Source organism: Ursus americanus, chromosome 2 (assembly GCF_024610735.1).
Source record: "Ursus americanus isolate L20-20 chromosome 2, mUrsAme1.1.p, whole genome shotgun sequence".
Taxonomy (NCBI): Eukaryota; Metazoa; Chordata; class Mammalia; order Carnivora; family Ursidae; genus Ursus; species Ursus americanus.
The window spans coordinates 65,479,064-65,499,405 of NC_142128.1; the positions used below are offsets into that span (position 1 = coordinate 65,479,064).

At 59.2% G+C, this 20,342-nt stretch overlaps 1 protein-coding gene across 6 annotated transcripts; it reads left to right on the top strand.

Moving 5' to 3' along the window:
• Positions 1-591: 591 nt before the first annotated feature.
• SLC45A3 (solute carrier family 45 member 3) lies at positions 592-19,947 on the top strand. Of its 6 annotated transcripts, none has more exons than XR_006777699.2 (7): positions 602-736; positions 2,262-2,396; positions 13,035-13,410; positions 14,292-15,074; positions 15,824-16,699; positions 16,822-16,930; positions 18,182-18,315. XR_006777699.2 is itself a non-coding variant. In XM_045787522.2 (7 exons), the coding sequence occupies exons 4-7, from the start codon at positions 13,239-13,241 to the stop codon at positions 18,617-18,619; spliced, it is 1,659 nt and encodes a 552-aa protein (XP_045643478.1). In that variant the 5' UTR covers positions 603-736; positions 2,262-2,396; positions 3,140-3,300; positions 13,035-13,238; the 3' UTR covers positions 18,620-19,947. The 6 variants fall into 6 exon arrangements, 4 of the variants coding, with proteins under 4 accessions (XP_045643477.1, XP_045643478.1, XP_045643476.1 ...); XM_045787522.2 differs by lacking the exon at positions 16,822-16,930 and adding an exon at positions 3,140-3,300 and having other exon boundaries at positions 603-736; positions 15,824-16,089; positions 18,182-19,947; XR_006777700.2 differs by lacking the exon at positions 16,822-16,930 and having other exon boundaries at positions 18,182-18,320.
• The last annotated feature ends 395 nt before the right edge of the window (positions 19,948-20,342 follow it).

The window sequence follows — 20,342 nt, forward strand, 5'->3', positions numbered from 1 at the left end:
TCTGTCTCCCACCGCATTGTTCCACTCTTGTCAAAGGCATTCTGGAAACACGGTATCTGTTGGGACCTCGCTCTACAGCTGACAAAGGGAACATTTTACCGAGCGCCCTCTTCCCCATACACATCCTTCAGGAGACAACGAATTGAAATTCAGCTTTTAACTTCAGATAGAGCGACTGAGTTAGCTATCAAGAAGCTCTGTTCCAGAGCGTAGCAAACGGTAGGAAGAGTAACTGGGGGAGAATGTGCCATCTCCTTTCCAGGCTGGTCCTGGCTGGGTGGGGTGCAGCTCGGCCCCGGGACAGGCGGGCGGCCAGAATAGCACGTGCAGGTAATGGTCGCAGACTGGCTACGGGGAGGGGAGGTGCCCCGCGGAGCCGGGCTGCTTTTACCTAAATGTTTTGGTGGCGAGCGGCGAGGGGGCGGTGCACTGCCCTAGGTAATGACAGGGCAGTCGGGGAGCCACGCGGGGGCTGCCCGTCTCGGTCGCGGCTACAAAGACCGTTTGGAGACCTACCGCTTTCTTCCCCCAGGGACCAGCCCCACCCCTCCCGCACCCCCCACCCCCGACCCGCCTCGCCCCGCCCCCTCCCGCAGCCCCAGCGCGCATGCTCTCTTCCCCCGCCGAGCAACCTGGAGATTTAAAAGCGGCCGGCTGGCGCGCGCTGGGAGGAGGCGGGGGTGGGGGACCAGCTCGCACGCGCCGGCCCCGGGTGACAGCCGCACGCCTAGGCCAGGTAGGCGAGCGCCCCCTCTTCTCCCGGGGGAGGGGACCCCCGGCGCGGGGGAGGGAGTGGCGCCGCGCGGCCGGGCTCCGCGGGGTGGCGTGTTCTGCGCCCCGCGCCACTCCCGGGGGAGGTGGCGGGCCCCGGGCGCGCCCCCTGTCCTGCCGCTCGGTCCCTGTGGAGCGCGGCTTTCTTCCGCGCAGGGCGGGCTGGGCCGGGCTGGAGCGCCGGGGCCCCAGCTGTCCCGGGCCGGGCGGCTAGTGGGCGGGGAGCGGGCCCTCCCGGGAGCTCCGGGCCGGGCGGACGGCAGGCGGACCGGCTGCTCGCTCCTGTTGCAGCTCCGGCGTCAGAGTTTTCTTTGGAAAGTTGCATTTATTTTCTTCCCTTGTCTCGGCTTCACCGGAAAGGGACGGGATGAGTCACCGCGGCGCGCACAGTCCGGCACTGGGGAGCCGGGAAAGGGGCCGGCGGCCGGGATGCCGCGGGGTCCCCGGGCTCGCGCCAGCTTGCTTGGGCTGGAGTGCGGGGCTACGAAGGGAGGGAAAGGTGACCGAGCGCTCTCGGATGTTAGTCTTGGGGCCCGGCTCTGGGCAGAGTTGAGGCTGGAGTGTGTGGGTGTGTGGGTTCCCCTACCCCCTGCCCCGCCGCCTCGGTCACCCTTCAGGGCAGGAGGAAAAGGAGAGGCCCTTTTCTCCGCGCCTCCCGGGGCCCTCAGGTAGGGACGGCGACAATGCTGAGATCGGCAAACAGGTGTGATGAGATGGAACCTGGGCACCCGCTCTGGCTTCTGGGGACTCTGGGCTTAGGCAGCAGCACGGCCTGCTGAGAAGCTCCTGGGGGGACCTGCGGCGTTTCTCCTGAGTGAGACCCAGCCCTTCCCATCGTCTGCTGTTCCCCTCAAGCGCAAGAACCCCCGTGACTTGCTTTTGCCCTTGACCTCTGAATCAGCTTCCATCTTCCTCACAGACACTCGAACTTGCTCAGCTTTTCCTGCTCCCCCTGGGCTACTCCCGCTACCCTGCTTCCTCCTTTCTCCAGGGGCCAGAGTTGGGGTTAGGGAGGGGTTTGGCATGGTGGGTACCTGGTGAGGACTTGCCCTTCAGCTGTTACACAGACCTGATCCCAGTGGAGCGGACACTAAGAATAGCCCAGCTGCTGTTTTGCTGCCCTGCAGTCTGCAGCCGGGCATAGCCCGTGCACCCAGGCCCAGAGCCACCCTTACTGCGCTCCTGGAAGCCTTGCTCAGGGGTGGGGTGAGGCCCTGGGGGCCTCTGGCTGCCTTTTCTGATGCCCGTAGCAGATCTCCTTTCAGAATAGGACAGCCTTGGTGTGGGGCTCACCTGCCCAAGGCTTGGGGAACAGGCTGGCACGCGGGGGTAGGGAGGGGAGGGCCCAGGAAGGACAGCCTGGAAGGGAAGCCCGGGGAAATGTGCAGAGTGGCTTCTCTTAGGGAGTGAGTGCTACGGTATTTGAGGTCGCAGGCCCTTCTGTTGGATGGGTCCCATCCCCTCATTCCTCCCTTATCTCCTCCCCCCAGGCCTGTCATGGAGCCAGGACTCTGTTTTTCTAAAAGTGCTCAGAAAAATGGAGCTTGAGTCAGCAGGCTGAGTCTGAAGAGGAAAATACAGCTGTGGGTGAATGTACAGCTGTGGACATCCAGGCCCCAATTAGGGTATGTGTGTGGGGTGTGTGAGGGGAAGTTTTCCGACGTCCTTGCGGAGTGTGTGGTGAACTCCGCTGCCCCTCTTGGCTCTGCGGGGTTATCCCGAAGGAGGAGGAGGAGCTGCAGAGTGATTCCTGGTGACCCACCCAGGGCCTTCCAGGCTACCAGGTGGTGGCAGGATGGTGTGGAGTCCCCTCCCTCTCAGCCCGGGCGGGGCTCTGGAGGGACAAGGCAGAAAGGTGGGGATGGTCTGGGGACTCCGAAGGTGAAATTAAGTGCTTTCGTTTGGACCATTAGAGCCTGACAGCACAACACAATGGGTAAGAACGTGGACTATAGAAAGACAGGCTTTCTATGTTTGCTGCTCTACCAGCGGTGGAACGTTGGGCCAGTTCCTTAACCTCTTCAAAGCCTCCGTATCCCTAGCCGCAATCTGGGGCTGATAATAATAGTGATCATACTTTACAGCTTTTTTTAGAAGTTTATTTATTTATTTAGGTAAGCTCTACACCCAATTTAGGGCTCAAACTCAGGACCCCGAGATCAAGAGTTGCATGCTCTTCCCACTGAGGCAGCCAGGCATCCCGTAGCTTTTTTTGTTTCTTAACTAGAAATAGCTGATTGTGTATAATGTATAAAATATGAAAAATGTAGAGCTTTATTAAATCATGCATACAGAGCCCTGGGATTTGTGCCTTAGGTAATAAGTGGTCAGTAAATGTTAGCTGTACTTAACTGTGTCTATTACCCAGGACCGAATGGACAGCAGCACCTAGCATGGGACTCTGTGTTTGGGTTCTGCTCTTGTTTCTTTGGGAGCAAGCTCTCCCGGACCTCAGGGAGTCCGTATGACTAGTGAAGAGACTGGCCTCCAGCACCGAGGTGCCCGAATTTCAAGCCCATTTCCTCTTGTGTAAGTTATTTCACTTCTCTGTGCTTCACCTTCCTCCGCGGTGAGATGAGGATAACAGTACCCCCTCCCCCCTCGCGTATTGTGAGCATTAAAGGAGCTGATACAGGTGAAGCTCCCAGCACAGCAGGGGTGTGTAAAAAGAGCCCATCAATGTCAGCTGCTGCTGTTTGGTGACAAGGGAGGCAATCTTTGCGGTTTACGCTTAGAAACCAGAGTTTCTGAGCAAGGGAATTAGACCATATATAACTATATGTAAACCGTGAATGACCTACTTGCTGTTGAACTTGTGGTCTGGTGCAAAGAACACACCAGGACTGGACATCCTGGTCTCTTCCATCAATACTGTGTGTGACTTGTTTTTTAATCAGTCCAGAAACCCCTGCCCTGCCTGTCTCCTCAAGGTGGAAGAGAATACCAGGGGATCATAGAGGTGAATATGTATCTTGAAAGAGTAAGAGCCCCCTATGCAGAAAGGTGATTTGCTGTGATTTTTAGGGAAACTATATGAGGAGGAGAGAGCATACTGAAGTCAGGGTTCTGCTCTGTCCTCCCCCCGCCCCCCGCCCAGCCCTTGGGCTGCATCACTTTCTGATAGCCAGAAGAAAAACCCAGCCTGGCTTTCTTTGAATAGTCAGTGGCCCCGTTTGCTGGACAGCAAGGAGAGGCTGGACCAGTTGGTGCCAGGCCCAGCGTCTCGAACGCTGATGCCACTTGACTCCCAGCATTAGAGCTGGAGTGTGGAGCTTTGTCTAGTGTATTAAGTGTCCCTGCTGGGGGGCAGGGGCTGACCGAGCCATCACGGGATGGTCCTGGTATCTGGCCAGAGCTTCCTATTTAATCCCTTTTCCTACTATGAGGTCTGTGTTTCCTCCTCCATGGGAAACAGTCCACAGTTTTGCCACTGACCCTGAATGACTTGTAGGGCTTCTTGCTTCTGATATTGGAGACGGGCCTGCCTCACCTGTTGGCCGTGGAGTCTGTGTCTGTAAAATGGAGAGGATAATAGTCACCTTGCAAGGTTACAAAGAGGATTACATGAGATAGGCATGTTTTGCAAAGTGCCTGCACAGACCAGGTGCTCAATACATGTGTGTTCCCTTGCCCTTCTTTGTTAATTCTGGAGACCCCTCTCTCTGGGATGCTGGGATGAGCCAGCAAGAAAGGGGCTGGAGAACAGCCTCTGATCCCATGGGCCATAGTCCCTCAGTCACCAGTTTCAGGCCAGACCCAACGCCCAGCCAGATAGTTACCCTCAAGAGCAGCCAGCCAGAGACAAGTCCCTCCTTCCCGAATGCTCTTTCTTATGTCCCACCCCAACCTCTATTCTTGAATATCTTTTGAGCTGGTGAATAGTGTCCAAGCTGGAACCACACAGCCCATTCCTAGGGATGTGACAATCTAGCTTCCCACTCCTGGCTCCTGTCGCTGGAAAGAGCTGAGCACCCAAATACCTCGAGTGTGGCCCTGCCTGAGTCCCTGGCAGGCTGGTCACGTTGCATTAGACAGGAATCCTGATTCAGCCTCACTTGGAAAGCCTTCTGTTGAGCACTCCCCCTTCTAGGTCCTGGACAGGAACTGTGGTCTTTGCTTTCCAGGAGTCGAAGGTCTAGTGGGGCAGGGGTAGGGAAACAAACCGGAAGGACCACTGGCAGTATCCAACACTGAGGGCTGCAAGATTTGGAGGAAAGAGGGGAAAAGAGGGGTTCCTTTTTTTTTTTTTTTTTTAAGGTTGTATCTATTTATTTATTTGACAGAGAGAGCACCAGCAGGGGGAGCAGCGTGGAGAGGGAGAAGCAGGCTCCCTGATGAGCAAGGAGCTGGAAGCGGGGCTTGATCCCAGGACTCTGGGATCATAACCTGAGTGAAAGGCAGATGCTTCACTGACTGAGCCACCCAGGCACCCCTGAAAGAGGGGATCCTTGATGGCTTGGGTTCCAGGGAGCCCTAGAGATATGGGACATGAGCTGGACAGGGGTCAGGTGAATGGGGAGGCATCTGGAGGAGGTAACTGGAGCATGGTGATACTTTGGAAGGAAAATCAAGCCCAGTGCTGATAGATTCCCCCATCTTGGGCCCAGATCTGAGATCGAAACCCATTGCCACGATCTTGGGTCTGGTATTCTTTCCACCATGCCTCACCGGGGAGGGGCCGAAAGGAGAGGCAGGTGTGTATGGAAGGGCCAGGCTTCAGTGGCTGTGTTTTGCAAATATCTGCCCTTTTCTGCATGGTTCCGACCCACTCATCTTAAGGCTCCACAACATGGCTTCTTCCCCCTGGAAGCCCTGGAAGAACAGGCCATGCCCTACACCTTGGACCCCCAACTTCAGGGACTTGTGTCTTAGCACTGCCAAAGGGGGCTGCCAGCCATTGTTTCTGTAGCCCCAGCACCTTCACCTTGGGCTTGTCTGTGATTGGACCTCAGCGAGGGTTGGGTGGGTCGCTGGGTGAGCGAGTGAGCAGGTTAGTTTTAGTCCTCTTTGACATTCCTTTGGGGGAGCTTAGGTTGCATGCACTGAGGCATACTTCCTCCAAGGGTGGGCAAACTAGGACTCTTTAATAAAAGAGTCCTTTTTGGAACCCCCTTGCACCCTGCTCACTACTGAGTGACTGGGGTTTTGAGAACACATTTCCAGAGGGCTGGCTCTGGCCCAGAGCCCCATGATGATAAATAGGACTGGTCACAGACCGTAGGGTAGCAGGGCTGAAGGGCCCCGAGAGACCGAGACCGTTGAATTTGAGACCTTAGAGGTGGGGCATTGCAGAGCCAGGACCAGCATCCTGGTCCTCCTTCCAGCCTGGGGTTCTGCTCATCGGTAGGTGTGTCCAGACCCTCCGTCCTCTGCCTCTTTTCTGTGTGCTTGCACGTCCTAAGGGAGGCCGGTCGGCAGGAAGCGGGCAAGGGTTGGCTGTGCGGGATGGGGAGAGCTGCCCCGCCTGGCTGACTGGCAAAGTTCAAATTCACTAGGAGGGAGGCCTTTCAGGTTTCACTTCGCAGGGGCTGTAGGAACAGAGAAGGCATCAGGGGGAGAGAACTTCCCAGCGGCCCGGAGCCTGTGCCAAGCTCCCCATTCTCCTCCCCACCCCGGACCAAGGGATTTCTTGGTACCGCTACCCCACATTGTAGGGAAGCATTTATTGTGGCCCAAGTAGAGGAAGAATTTATCAATTTCTGCCAGGAAATTGGAGTCCAGCTCTGGGAGCGAGTAGGGAGAGGGCAACTCTGTCCGCAGATGTCTGGTTACTGGGCTCAGGCTCAGGTGGCCGCTAGCCCTTGGCGCTCTGGCGTGCGCGAGTAGGCAGGTGGAGGATGGGGTAAGTGCAACTGGGAGCCCCTCTCCACCCGGTTCCCGGGCCTCCCTATCATGGAAAGCTATGGAACCCCCTCCCCAATGCCATGTGGCCTTGGCAGTGAGCACTTAGTAGGCACCTGTCCAGGGAGAGCACCATACCTGAGGCTGGGGAAGGAAGGGGGCAGTGGGGGGCGGGTGGGCGTGAGATCCTTGAGCTGCACAGTTGTAGAGAGCCTCAGACGGTATGTAGACTGGTTCTCATTTTACACGTGTGAATCCCTAGTGTGGGTGTGTGTGTGTGAAATAGCTTGTCCAGGCCACACAGCAGCCACAGTTGCTGAAACTAGACTATACTGTCCTGGTTCCCAGTTCAGAGCACTTGGCAGCATTTTCGAAAGGTTGGAATTAGAAAAGTATGTCAGGTATCCAGCACATGCCAGACACCTTCTGGACAGCTAGCCGGTGTCAGCCACTGTGATTCCTGTCCCTGGGGTTGGGATCCACCCTGTGTCATAACCGTGGGAGGCTGACTCCGCCCTCCATCTCCCTTCCCAGCCTCAGCCACCAGGCAGGTCTGCTGGGGTGACCTCTCCTCACCTGTCGGGGCCAGCACCTGGGGGGCATTTACATTCCTGGCATTCCTCTGGCCTCTGGGGGCGAAAGGGGTGTGAGTGCCTGAGTGGGTGGCATGTGGGTGAGAGGGGAATGCTACCAGAGAAGAAAGGCCTGACCCCCTCATGCGGGGTTGGGAGGGCCACGACCCGGGTCATGTGACTGGGGGAGTTGGCGCGCAGACCAAGATCAGGCTGCCACCCCCAGGGACACCCTGCTGAACCCGCTAGGGTTCAGAGGCTGGTGGCCCCTGGGGTAGAAGGGAGCTCCAGGGTGAAGAGTAACTGGTCGCCTTGGTTCAGAGGGCACTTGGTCAAGGTGACCCAGTGTGACCTTGAGTCACCACTATTCTCAGAAAGGAAGTCTGATTGGGAGGTCACTGCCCAGAGTCAGATGTGTGTCTGTGCAGACGGTGACTTATGGACTTGCCAGGTGACCCCTTGGGGAGGGGCTTCACCTCCACTTCGGCTGGCCAGGACTGACCGGCCAAGGTGAGGGTCAGGCTAGCCCCAGAACTCCTGTCCATGAGTTGCAGAGGGGAGGGGAGAAGAGAGTGGGCTCCCGGGACTGCCCGCCTGGCCGTCCTTTCCCCTCCCCTTTCCCCAACCTCTTCGCATTGGTTTCCTTTCAGAAGCTGGGCTGGGGCTCTCAGACAGGGCAACAAAAGCAACTTTCCTCCAAGCCACTGCCACCTGTTGGGTTTTCACACATTGGGGGTGAGTGGGGGGAGGGGGCCGTTGCCCCTTTCCCAGTGTCTGCGGTGTGCCCCCTCTGCCCCCCCAGGGCCTGGGATTCTCTGTGCTGCCCGAAGCGACAGGGCTCAGGAGCTGGAGGGGGTGGGGGGCCTGCGGCAGCTGGAAGGGGAATTGAGTGGGAAGGGGCCGGTGCTGGCAGCCGGGAGAGAGTTTGATGGATTACTCTGTGGGCCGAGAGGTTTCTCCCTAATCCCCCTTTGTGTCCTGGCCTGCAGCCCCCTCACTCTCTCTGACAAGCTGCTGAGCAGAAGGCTTCCAGTCCCAGGGAAGAAAAGGCAGCGCAGCAGGGCGAGCTCCAAATCCCTGGCCTCTGGGCCCTGGGGGAGACAGGAGCTAGGGAGCGAGTCTGGGGCCTGGGGCGGGGGTGGGGTCCTCCTCCCCTCTGTCCAGCCCTTCTTCTTTCGGACCCTTCCCTCGAGGTGGAGAGGTTGCATGCTGGGCAGAGTTTTCGGGTGCCTGGGGGAACCCTACAAAGTGTCGGTCTGGGGTATTTCAGCAGATCGCTGCCTTTTTTATAGGGTGGGGTGGGGGAGAGCAGACCCTCACTTCTTTGGGAGTTTGAGCCCAAGAATCAAAGACTGAATGTGGGTAGGAAGGGACAAACCAGGTGCGTCTCCTATGCGGGCCCAAACCCCCCCCCCCCCCCCCCGGGCCTTCTCCCCTCCCCAGCTGCCCAGGTAGCAATTCGCACCGCACCGCGTCCCCGGCCGGCCGGGGGCTGTAATGAGAGCTGCGGCCTCCCAGGGATGCTCATTTTCAGGTCTCCTGGCTGGCCAGCCCTGCCTCTTTCTGGGGTGCCCCAGGGCCCCACGAGGGCAGAGCTCATTTCGGGAGTGCAGTGTGCTAGGTTTTACCTGGTAAGGCCAAGGACATTGGTCCCCTGGGACTGAGGCAGGAGGTTGGGTCACGGGGATGCGGGGCTGGTGAACCCCCAGCCCTCTTCCCTGCCCCCAACCTAGAGGGCCTGGGAGAGCTCAGCTTGGAAGGGGATCCTAGTATCCAGTCCGGTGTGGGAGAACGGGGGTCCCCCCCTTCCTGCAGTCTCCACCTGGGGATTTCGCCTCACCCGCCCTCCCAGCCTGGGCCCAGACAGCCTCCTGTGCGTGGGGTGTGTGTTGGGGAGATTGGCCAGGAGTGACCCCACCCCCTTTCTGCAGCTGAGTCATTATTCCTGGAGGGAGCCCACCCCACTGCGTTTCCTTCTCTGTGGGAGGGGCCGCCTGGGGGCTGTGAGGGGTAGAGGAGCGCGTGAGAAAGCCGGGCCGGCTTTGTGAGTGTGGAGGGAGGACGCAGGGTCGCCGAGCTGCTGGGGTCAGGGTGGGGGCCACAGCGTTTGATGTGCCTGGCGGGGTAGGGGGACGCCGGCCCGCATAAAGAGCCCATAGAATTGATGCCTGACACTGGCCCACGGCGGGGCTGCCCCGAGCCTGGGCTCCTCTGGCCTCTGTCTGTCAGCGAGGGAACCCGCTCCCCCCGGGCCCCACCTCAGTCGTGAGGGTGGCAGGAGCCCCTTTGAAAGCCCTCAAAGGCCTCTTTCTGCGTCCCTCTGACGCTCCCTTCCTAGGGGGCTACCAGAGTGGGCTCTCGCCCTTCCCCCCACCTCCTTCTCTCTGTCTTTTGCATTTTGGAGAGAGTTCAGGCCAAGTCGGTTCTTGCCGCTCAGTCTCATTCCCCACGCTCGCCTGTGCCAGACCCGACGTGGGCCGTTCCGCCCGAGGGGCTGTGCGGCCCCCTCACCACCTTTGAAACTTTAGGAGTTGCCCCCTCTGGGGGTGTGGCCAGGGTTTCCCTGGTGGGGGTGGGGGTGGGGGGGGCCCTTCGGTCTTTCCCATCTCTCCCACCCCCCACCCCCACGCTGCTTTCAGCCGTGCATTCCTTGGGTAAAAGTTTCCCAGGCCCCCCCGTGCTAGGGTGGGCGCTGGAGGGTGGGGAGCGTTGCCCGTAGGGCTCCTGCTCTCTGGGGCTGGGCTCACTGAGCGGGCCCAGCGTGCTTGGTTCTGCTCCCCCAGGGATGAGGAAAGGTGGCCTGGGGCAGAGCTCCAAGGAGGTTCCTGGAGGTCTTGCGTTTCTTCCAGCCTTCTTGCTGTCCTGTCATTGGAGGACAGATACTTGGAACTTGAGAGGGACTTGTCCTCCCCGAAGGCTGCTGTTCCCTTTGGGAGGTCAGGCCACACTCCCCTCGCGGTACCTCCACTTCCCTCCTCTTCCCGCCCCCTCCCTACCAGGTGAGCCCCGGGAGGCCGGCTCTGCGGGTTGATCTTCTGTTTGCCAGACAGGCTGAGTGCTCCGGGAGCAGTGGGACAGGCGGATTTGAGTCAGAAGCCCCTCTGACACCAAGGGTGCTGAGGAGAATTGAACTCTGTCTCCCCGCCTGCATTCCTGATGAAGACAGCAGAATGCCCCAAATGGGTGCGGGCAGTCATCTGTCACTTAGAAGCTTTGGTGGGCAGCGTGCCCTTGGGCTGCAGAAGGGAGTGGTTGCCACCAAAGTGGGGGGAACCACTTGCTCTGGGCCTGGGCACCGGGCAGGGCCTGGGCTTCTGTGATGGTGTCCTGGAGGGATGGCAGGTGCCCGGTGAGCACTGTGGGGGACCTTTGGGGTGCACTCTGCCCTGAGGACCCCAGAGCGGGGATGACATGGGTGAGACTAGGGCTCTGGGGAAGGTTCGGGGAGGAGGAATTCCTTAGGCAGTCCTGGGCTGGGAAGACTCCACTCTAGAGGTGGCTAGAGTGCCCTGGACCTTGAGGCACAGTAGAAGTCAAAAGAGAGAGGACGGGCTTAGCAACCTAAGAACAGAGGGGTGCCGAGCTGGGCTTGGAGCCTGCCCACCTCCTACCCAACTCCTTTCAAAGAATTCTTCACCCGGCCCAGCCCCCAGTTACCTGGTGCTGGAGAGGGTGGAGGAGGCTGGAGAAAGGAGGGAGAGGGAGGCGGCTAATGAGCTACTTGGACTGAAGGAGAGTGAAGGGAAATTCCTCTCTTCACCCCCTTTGGTCTTTTTGTCTTTCTCTCTCCTGGGCTAAGGAGGGTGTCCTGCCTCTTCCTAGGAGAAAGGGGCTGGGGTAGGACGGGAAGGAGGCAGGTGGGGTGATTAGCGTTTTCTTGCAGAGCTGCAATTTACTTGAAACCACAGAGAGCAAGGAGAGCTTGGGAATGTGGGCAAGTTGTGGGTGAGTCTGGGTCTGACGGTCTGTTTGCTCAGGGAGGACCTGGTCCCTTTACCCACAGCTGGGAGTGTCCAGGGCCTTCCCAGACTGAGGGCGGGGAGTAGAATGGGCTGGGAGCCTTTTGACCCAGAACCCCTCCCTCCAGGCTGGAGAGTACCCCCATCTTGGTCTATGTGCGGGGTCCTGCCCTCCTTGTGGGGTTGCTGAGGCAGGGGAGGGGATTGGCTCAAAACTGCCCAGCGAGGAGGACTGACATGTGGCCCCCTCCACCCCTTTAGGGACTCTGGGGGTCAGTATTTTACACTCCTCCCCATGCCACCCCCATAAGAGTCCATGCCCCTTCCCAAAGTGGATGGTCTGGGTCTGAGCAGAACTTTGGGGAGGAGGCTGCTGGTTGCCCAGCCTTCCTTTCTGGTCTACCAGCTGCAAAGTGGTTATGGGGTTATGGGAGGGACACATCTTCCCGGGGATTGGCGGCCATCTGATTTCTCTGTGGCGTATTTCAGAGAACACCTACCACGGGCTTTGTAGCACAGAAGGCCCTGGAAGGCTGAGTGTTATTTGAAAAGATAAAAGAAGTGGAAGCGGCAGACGATGAGATGCTGAGATTGGAGGGGAGTGAAGGAGGGCCGAGGGTGCCCCAGGTGCCCACTCAGGGAGGGGCAGAGGCGGGGCCCTCTGGGCTGTGGACCTTGTTCGTGAGCAGGGCCGGTCCACGGCCTTTATGGGAGTGAATGGGAGTGAATTGGTGAGGCAGGGGAACGCAGTCTAGACTCCAGCCAGGAGTGGCATGAAGCTCTGTCTGCACCTCTTTCGAATGATTGACAAGTTAGGGGACTCTTGCCTTTTCTCACGAAGACCCACCTTCTATACTCCTCTTCATGGCTGACTTGATTTTCCCTCTTTTGTGGTCATCCCTACACAGAGCAGGTAGTGTCGGGTCCTGTTGTCAGGAAGCAAGACCTGGAAGCCAATTGCCTGGGGGTTGGGGGCACAGGGTGGGGGCTCCCCCAGTGAGATCTCTAGGCACACGAGGCAGGCCTAGCAGGGAGGGCCATGGGGACTTCTTTGCTGAGAATGGAGCCATTTGGGGGGCAGAGAAAGGCTGCAGGGAAGTGGTGGGGCCTCCTGCCAACGCCGCGTCACCGGGGTCATTATGGTTGCCACCAGCCGGTGCCCCTGGGAGGCAGGGACCTGGGAGCAGGCCCCACTGTCCCTTGACAGTTGGGCAATATACGTGGGAATGTTTCTTCCCCACGAGCCTTGAGCACAGAGAGAAACTCCAGGGAGAGGTTTGCAGGCCCAGGTTCCCCCAGGGGAGCCCTCTTTAAGTGGTTTCAATGACAGGTTAAAACCCAACCCAACAAACCACAGCCTCCCCGCCCTCCCCGCCTTGTCCTTGTCCTTGGGGGCTCGGGTTATGGTGCACCGTGGCTTGTGGCCAGGCAGCTCGGAATAGGAAGTGCTACTCCTAACAAAGGGGAATTGAACAGCCCAGCTTTGGGAAGTGGAGAGAGAAAAGCAAACACGCCAGGCCTGGCAGAGGTCTCCAGGGGCACCTTGATAACAGGGCCTGGGGAACTGGGAGTTCAGTTGGTTCGATTTTCTTTCTTTTCTTTTTTCCATCCCAGCAGGCAAGGGCAATGGCAAAGATATTCCAAAACAGAGAAAAACGGACGTCTGTTTGGCTCTGGAGTGTGCTGAGGTTTAAAAATCATATTTACCTTATTAGTTATGTCAGCCTTAGGCTAATATTAACATGCATTTCCTGATTGGCAGTAGGGGTGGCCCGGCCACACTGTCGTCGCCAGCCTGGGAGTGAACAGGATTCACAGAACTCAGAGCAAATCCTGGAGGCCTGGTTCCCGGGGTTTCACAGTCTGTGTTTGATGGTCCCTGTCCTTTCAGGATCCGAGTGACAAGCTATGTCCCCACCGAGGCACCCTACGGCCACAGGCGCTTAGCAGGGACTGAGGAGCCGGACCTGCACGGAATGCTGGCAGAAATGGGCTCCTGGCCGAGGCCGGGGCAGTTGGTGGCAGCAAGGAGGAGAGGCCTGGGCGTCCGGAGCAGGGCTGAGCCACCGCAGTTGTGGAGCGTGTGAAGCCCACCATGGTCCAGAGGCTGTGGGCCGGCCGCCTGCTGCGGCATCGGAAGGCCCAGCTCCTGCTGGTCAACCTGCTGACCTTTGGCCTGGAGGTGTGCCTGGCTGCCGGCATCACCTATGTGCCGCCCTTGCTGCTGGAAGTGGGGGTCGAGGAGAAGTTCATGACCATGGTGCTAGGTGAGTACCACATCCTCCTTCCCTCGCACTGCAGATCCACGACACCCAGGAGGTAGGGTGGCAGTGCGTCTGCCCAAAGCGGGAGAGGTGGCTGCGTGCTCTTCCTGGGCCTGTGGAGCCGGGGGGAGGGGGGGGAGGGAGGGGTTGCAGGGTGGAGGGGTGATGGTGGGCTGGACGGGGCAGGGGGGCCCAATAGGAAAAGAGCACAGGAACATTCCGTGGTCACCCCAATACCCCTGACCCCTACATAATGCCTGGCAAATAGGAGACACTGCTCTTGACCCCTTTGTCCAGCCCTTTCTGATTTCTCTCTGTTACTCATTTAATCCTTGCGACACCTTTGGGGTCCCCCATTTCACAGAGGAGGTCATGGAGGCTGATGAGTGGTTGGGTGACTGAGGCAGGCTGGAGGGCTAGCTATTGGTTAGTGGGATCAGGGTCTCCCAGCCAGGGCTCTTTCTTACCCCTCAGGCCTGGGCTGGGCTCCTGACCACAGATGTGTTCTGCAAAAGCCACAGAAGGCAAGTGGTCACCCTGGGGCGGAGGCTCCCAGGATCACAGGCCCTGGGGTCAGACTGCCTGTTGAAACTCTGCCCCTTGCCCCTGCCCCCCACCTCGGCGCCTGTGCTCAAGGCTCACTTACCAGTTGTTCCATGCGTCAGCGTGCCCATCTCAAGACGGGGCGTTAGCAATCCTAGCTACGAAGACTAAACTCGAGTCGGTGTGACATATTCCGCACTGTGTCCAGCACAGAGGTGGCCCTGCATGTGATAGGATGGTGGTCATTTCCATCCTTCTCTAAGAGCTTGGTCCCCCTCCCCCACGGCCCCTGAGGGCCCCAGCCCCCAGCCTCTGGCTCATTCGGTGTGTCCTTCCTGCAGGCATCGGTCCAGTGCTGGGCCTCGTCTCGGTCCCACTCCTAGGCTCAGCCAGTGACCATTGGCGTGGGCGCTACGGCCGCCGGAGGCCCTTCATCTGGGCCCTGTCCCTGGGCGTCCTGCTGAGCCTCTTCCTCATCCCGAGGGCCGGCTGGCTGGCGGGGCTGCTGTGCCCGGACACCAGGCCCCTGGAGCTGGCCCTGCTGATCCTGGGGGTGGGGCTACTGGACTTCTGTGGCCAGGTTTGCTTCACCCCGCTGGAGGCCCTGCTCTCTGACCTCTTCCGGGACCCAGACCAGTGTCGGCAGGCCTTCTCCGTCTATGCCTTCATGATCAGCCTCGGGGGCTGCCTGGGCTACCTCCTGCCCGCCATCGACTGGGATGCCAGTGCCCTGGCCCCCTACCTGGGCACCCAGGAGGAGTGCCTCTTTGGCCTGCTCACCGTCATCTTCCTCACCTGCGTGGCGGCCACACTGTTTGTGGCCGAGGAGGCCGCGCTGGGGCCTGCCGAGCCGGCGGAAGGGCTGGCGGTGCCGTCGGGGCCGCACTGCTGTGCGTGCCACACCCGCCTGGCTTTCCGGACCCTGGGCGCCCTGTTTCCCCGGCTGCACCGGCTCTGCTGCCGTGTGCCCCGCACGCTGCGCAGACTCTTCGTGGCCGAGCTGTGCAGCTGGATGGCCTTCATGACCTTCACGCTGTTCTACACGGACTTCGTGGGCGAGGGGCTGTACCAGGGCGTGCCCCGGGCTGCGCCCGGCACAGATGCCCGGAGACAGTATGATGAAGGTAAGGCCTTAGCAGCGAGGCGGGGGGGGGGGGGCAGGGAGGGGGCTGCTGTGAGAGATTCCCCCCCACCCCCAGGGGACGGCCCGGCCTTGGGAGAGGCCCACAGCCTGCAGTCTGTGCCCGGCTGGTAGCTGTGCGTCTGGGCTCCTGATTTGCCTGTCAGGAAAGTGGGCCCCATCTCTGCACGTGGCCCCCACGGTGCAGGGCAGCTCGGCTTGGGCTTGCCGTCTTGACAACGCCTCTGGGCCTCTGGCCGTGGAGAGTTTGTTCAGAGTCATTGCCCCAATTTGCCAGAAGAAAAGGCTAAGCTTAGTTAAGGAGCAGAGGGAGTAGAGGGGTAAGGCCAGGGCCCCAACTTCAGGGTGCCCTCTCCTCCCGCTGTTGACTTGCCACGTTCCCTGGCCAGGCCTTCAGCTCAGGCGCTCCCGAGCTCTGTCCTGGAGCCAGAGGCAGAGCGGTCTCTGTGTTTCCTCGTACCCTCAGAGAGCTGAGCACTAGCTGAGGCCCCCAAACAACCCTCAGAACGTCTTCCTCTGCCCTTAGCCAGAGGCTTTGGCAGCACCCACCGTCTAAGGGCGGTGGAAAAACCTAGACTCCGGTGGCCACAGCTGGGTGGAGATGACGCGGGTGAGCAGGTCCGGTCCATGCCGAGTCTTCGACGACAGGTGCCCACAGTCTGACCCCTCCCCAGCTTGTACGGGGCCTCCCGCTGCTGGGGGGCTGACCTCCTCTTCTCCCCCACCCTGCAGGGGTCCGGATGGGCAGCCTGGGGCTGTTCCTGCAGTGTGCTGTCTCCCTGCTCTTCTCTCTGGTCATGGACCGGCTGGTACAGCGATGCGGCACCCGGGCCGTCTATTTGGCCAGCGTGGTGGCCTTCCCTGTCGCTGCCGGCACCATGTGCCTGTCGCGCAGCGTGGCTGTGGTGACCGCGTCGGCCGCCCTCACCGGCTTTACCTTCTCAGCCCTGCAGATCCTGCCCTACACGCTAGCCTCCCTCTACCACCGCGAGAAGCAGGTACTCACGCTGGCCACTGGGTGGAGCGGGGGCGGAGGGGAGACGGATAAGCCCCTAACCGGGTCTGGGCAGAGACATGGGAGAAGCCGTTCTTTGATTGGAGAGGAAGCCCATGTAGCCCAGGGCCAGAGACGTGGGCTGCGGAAGGAGGGCGTAGATTCGATTCTGGGAATGACTTCCTGGTGTCAGGACTCTAAAGCACTGAGTGGATGATTGCAGGAAATGCTAAATCCTTCTTTGGGAATCCTGAAGAATCTGGCTAGTGGAGGCCCTCAGTCTGGGCTGGGTTGTTCCAGGCAGAGGCAGGGCGGTGGGCTGGATCAGATGGCCTCTGGGGCACCTGGCTTCAGCAGCCAGTGAGTGGGGGTGGTCTGGGGTTGGCAACGGCTCTCTTTATTCAGGAAGGGGCATTGTGACTGACCCATGCCCTGCTTTGGTCTCCCAGCTGGGGAAGGCTCCTTACTACCCCTTCTCTTTCTGGTTTATCTTCTTTTTCTGCCTAATTCTCTCTTTTTCTTTTCCTGCCTCACCCCTTTGTCTCCGTCCCCTTCCCCCGCCCCCACGGCGGATCTCTGAGCCTGCCGCACCTGCCACCGCTCGCCTGGCCACTGTAAGTTGGGGGCCTCCTTCCTGCTTGGCCCCACACCAACCAGCCCCTCCAGGGGCCCCGTTTTGTGGGAAGCCTCCTGACCAAAGCTGTGTGGTCGCCTTTGTCCCCTTCACTGGCCTCAGTGAGCTACAGCCCCGGGTGCAGAGCTCCGCCCAGAGGGTAAGAAGCTGGGGTGTCCTGAGGGAGGAGATGCAGGCCGGCCCTCCTGGAGCTTCCAGATGCAGGGAAGATGTACGTCTGCCCCTGGAGGGCATGAGTGAGGTAGCGGGGCAGTAGCTAGCTAGGAGGGTGGTTCATTGAGTAGGTAGCTGCAGGGGTGCGGTGTGTGGAGGGAGGGCCAGGCCTTGGGTTGGGGTAGCCTGGTCCCTGAGGCCCCCGTCAGCACACAGATAACCTTCCTCAGCCTCCATCCTTCCACTGCCCCGGCTCGGGGCTTGGGGGCTGGTGTCCAGAGGCCAGGCGTGGGCTTACGCACTCGCGCCAGGGAACGTGCTGGGGCTGGTCCCCTGGGACCGCGGAGCGTGTCTGTCCCTAGGGGCTTCTTGGGGCTCCAGCCTCACTGGTCTTCCCGGGGGTGGCAGGCAGGGAGGACAGGTCCTGGGAGGCCCACTGCCGGCACACTTGGCCCTGTATACTGTCTGTACTTGCCTTGCCTACTGCTGGCCGCACCAGGAGCTGTTGGTTTCCGTTTTGAGCTCCCATAGGTCCCAGCTCTAGCGCAGCCCTCTCGGGAGCCTTCTGCGTGAGGCACCAGCGGGCACAGGGACGGTGGGGGATGAATTCTGGCCCCGTCCTTAAATAGGGGGGCCTGGGCAGAGGCAGGCTACCCTAATCTAAGGCACACAGTAAGAAGCAAGAAGGGCTTCCACATTAGCACGGCTAGGCTATAGGAGTCTGGAAGTTTCCTCCTGTTCCTCTCCTCCCCCAGCTGTCTGCTGGATCTTCAGTCCAGGGCCATGAACCTCACAGTAGGGCCTGGGACCCCAGTGGGAGCAGAGCCTCTCTCTGCGAGGTTAAGAAGGATGTCCCAAAGCGAAGTGGTGGGGGGCAGGAAGTAGGAGGGTTAAGAAAGCCTGTGTGGGGATTTCGCCATCAGGGGTCCCACCTTTGGATTTTGTTCCTCTGTTCTCACACATGTCTCTTCTCACCTGTCTTCATTCCGTCTTTTTCCTCTACCTTGGGGTTCTATTCTCTTCCTGACCTGCAGTCGGAGTTTGTCTGCCACTTACTGGTTCCGGGAGAGGCTAGAGGAGACCTAGACTTCTGGATTCAGATCTGTCCCCTCCCCATCCCCAATCCCTGGGGAGATTCCTAACTAGACCCAGACCAAGGAGGGTGTGCTTGGTTTTCTGACCTGCTGCACAACTGTCATTAAGGCTGGGTGGCTGGTTTCTTCCAGCCCCTGGTATGAAGGCCAGGGTCTGTTCTTAGAGCTGGGATCCTATGCTTGGATACCTACATATCCTTGTCCCCCTGCCCCAGGTTTTCCTGCCCAAATACCGAGGAGATGCCGGAAGTAGTGCCAGTGAGGACAGCCTGATGCCCAGCTTTCCACCAGGCCCCAAGACCGGATCTCCCTTCCCCAATGGACACACGGGTGCTGGAGGCAGCAGCCTCCTCCCTTCTCCACCTGTGCTCTGTGGGGCCTCTTCCTGCGACGTCTCCATGCGTGTGGTGGTGGGCGAGGTGCCTCAGGCCAGGGTCATTCCGGGCCGGGGCATCTGCCTGGACCTTGCCATCCTGGACAGTGCCTTCCTGCTGTCCCAGGTGGCCCCGTCCCTGTTTATGGGCTCCATTGTGCAGCTCAGCCAGTCTGTCACTGCCTACATGGTGTCCGCTGCAGGCCTTGGTTTGGTGGCCATTTATTTTGCTACGCAGGTAGTATTCGACAAGAGCGACTTGGCCAAATACTCCCTGTAGAGTACTTCTGACCTTCTGACCCACTGAGGGAGGGCCTGCCTCACTGGTCACAGCCCCCCCCCCCCCCCACTCCGGATCCAGGTGGCCTCCTAGGCCTGGGGGGCCGGCCTTCCAGTTTCTGTTGCTGCCGAAGTGGTGTGGCTCTCTGCTGCCACCCCGTGGCGGTGAAGTGCAGAGCTGCAGAGGTGGGGGACTGGGGCTTCTCTCTCTCTCTCTTTCTCTCTCCAGTCTTCAGGGCCGGCTGTTGGTCCAAACAGGCTCCAGTCTGGACTAATACAGGGAGGCCAGAAGGGTAGGGCATTTCATTAGCTCCATGCACTGGAATGCAGGACTCTGCAGCGGGATTACCCGGGCAGGGTTAACAGCTAGTGTCCTGGTCAAGACATACCCAGGCCTCTCACCTCCAAGACCCCTTATCCCATAGATTCCCTCAATGTTGCTCTTGCAGAGAAGTTTCTAGTGTGAAACTCCTCGGCAGGATTTGAGAATATGAAAGTTAATTTTGGGTAAGAGTCTGGTGGGGAGAGAGGAAGCCTGGCCGCGTAGCACTGCCTTTCTCCCATCCTCCCCACGACTACATTTTATCAGGACATGGCTTGTTGGCCCCTGTGTTGCCATCATAGGGACACAGGCCTTTAAATATTTAACTTATTTATTTAACTAAGTAGAGGGGGATCAATTCCCAGCTCTGTCATCTCAGTGTCTAAGAGGTGAGATCCCCAGTGGGCCCCGGGACATGGCTGGTTTCTTGGACTGAGCATTGCCAGAATCATCTTCCCTTGGGTGATTGGTCTGGCCCCAAAACTGCCTAACGCAGGACCTTGGAAGCTCTGCTTACCCAGCTGATATCCCAAATCCTGTTACCCAAGGCTGGGGGAGCTGGGGGTAAGTGGACGGTGGGGCTCCAGGTCTCAGCAGCCTCCCTAGCCTCCCCTCTTCTCTTGGCCCAGCCTGCCCCCCACCCCCACTCCCCTCAGTTCTCTCTAGGGCTGGGCTGATGAAGGAGCTGCCCACCCCCGACCTTTCCCTACTGGCTCCACAGCCCTCTCCCTGGGGCTGTTGCAGGACCAGAAAGAAGCACAGAGTGTGGCTCCTCGAGCTTTTATCCGTCTCAGCCCCAGGGCATATCTGTGCTTGGGGAATCTCGCACAGAAACTCAGGAGTACCCCCTGCCTGGGCTAAGGAGGTCTTATCTCTGGGGGGTTTAAGTGCCGTTTGCAATAATGTTGTGTCTTATTTATTTAGTGGAGTAAATATTTTATACTGTATGTGAGCAATCAGAGTATAATGTTTATGGTGATGAAATTAAAGGCTTCTTCTATGTTTCATTGGCCTGTGTTTATCTTTCCTGAGGGGGAAGGATCAGATCTCTCTCAAATTATCCTCAGCATCCTTCTCAGTAGGGATCCTGTTTGGGCAGCTTCAGTTCCCAGTGTCACCAGCAGATGGAGCCATAGACCAGTACTCGTCCAATGTTTGGGGCTTGGGCTTGGATGTGCTACCCCCCTTGGATTGGAGAGTGTGTTTGGGAATTTGGGGGTGGGGGGCAGGAAGAACAGAGTCCAGGAGAGTGGGGGCATTTTCTTTCTCAGAGGGCCAAAACGTTGGAACAAGCACCCTCTATCAACTACAGCAGCAGGACGTAGAAAGGAACCTGGAGGCGTGCAGGCTAGGATTTCAACACCGCTGAGCCTTGGTTCCTGTCTCCTTCACCCTTCCTGCC

Coding starts and splice junctions, on each gene's coding strand:
- SLC45A3 (XM_045787521.2), top strand. CDS start 13,239: ATGGTCCAGAGGCTGTGGGCCGGCCGCCTGCTGCGGCATCGGAAGGCC. Junction 13,411..14,291: donor GTTCATGACCATGGTGCTAG/GTGAGTACCACA, acceptor TCCTTCCTGCAG/GCATCGGTCCAGTGCTGGGC. Junction 15,075..15,823: donor CCGGAGACAGTATGATGAAG/GTAAGGCCTTAG, acceptor CCCACCCTGCAG/GGGTCCGGATGGGCAGCCTG.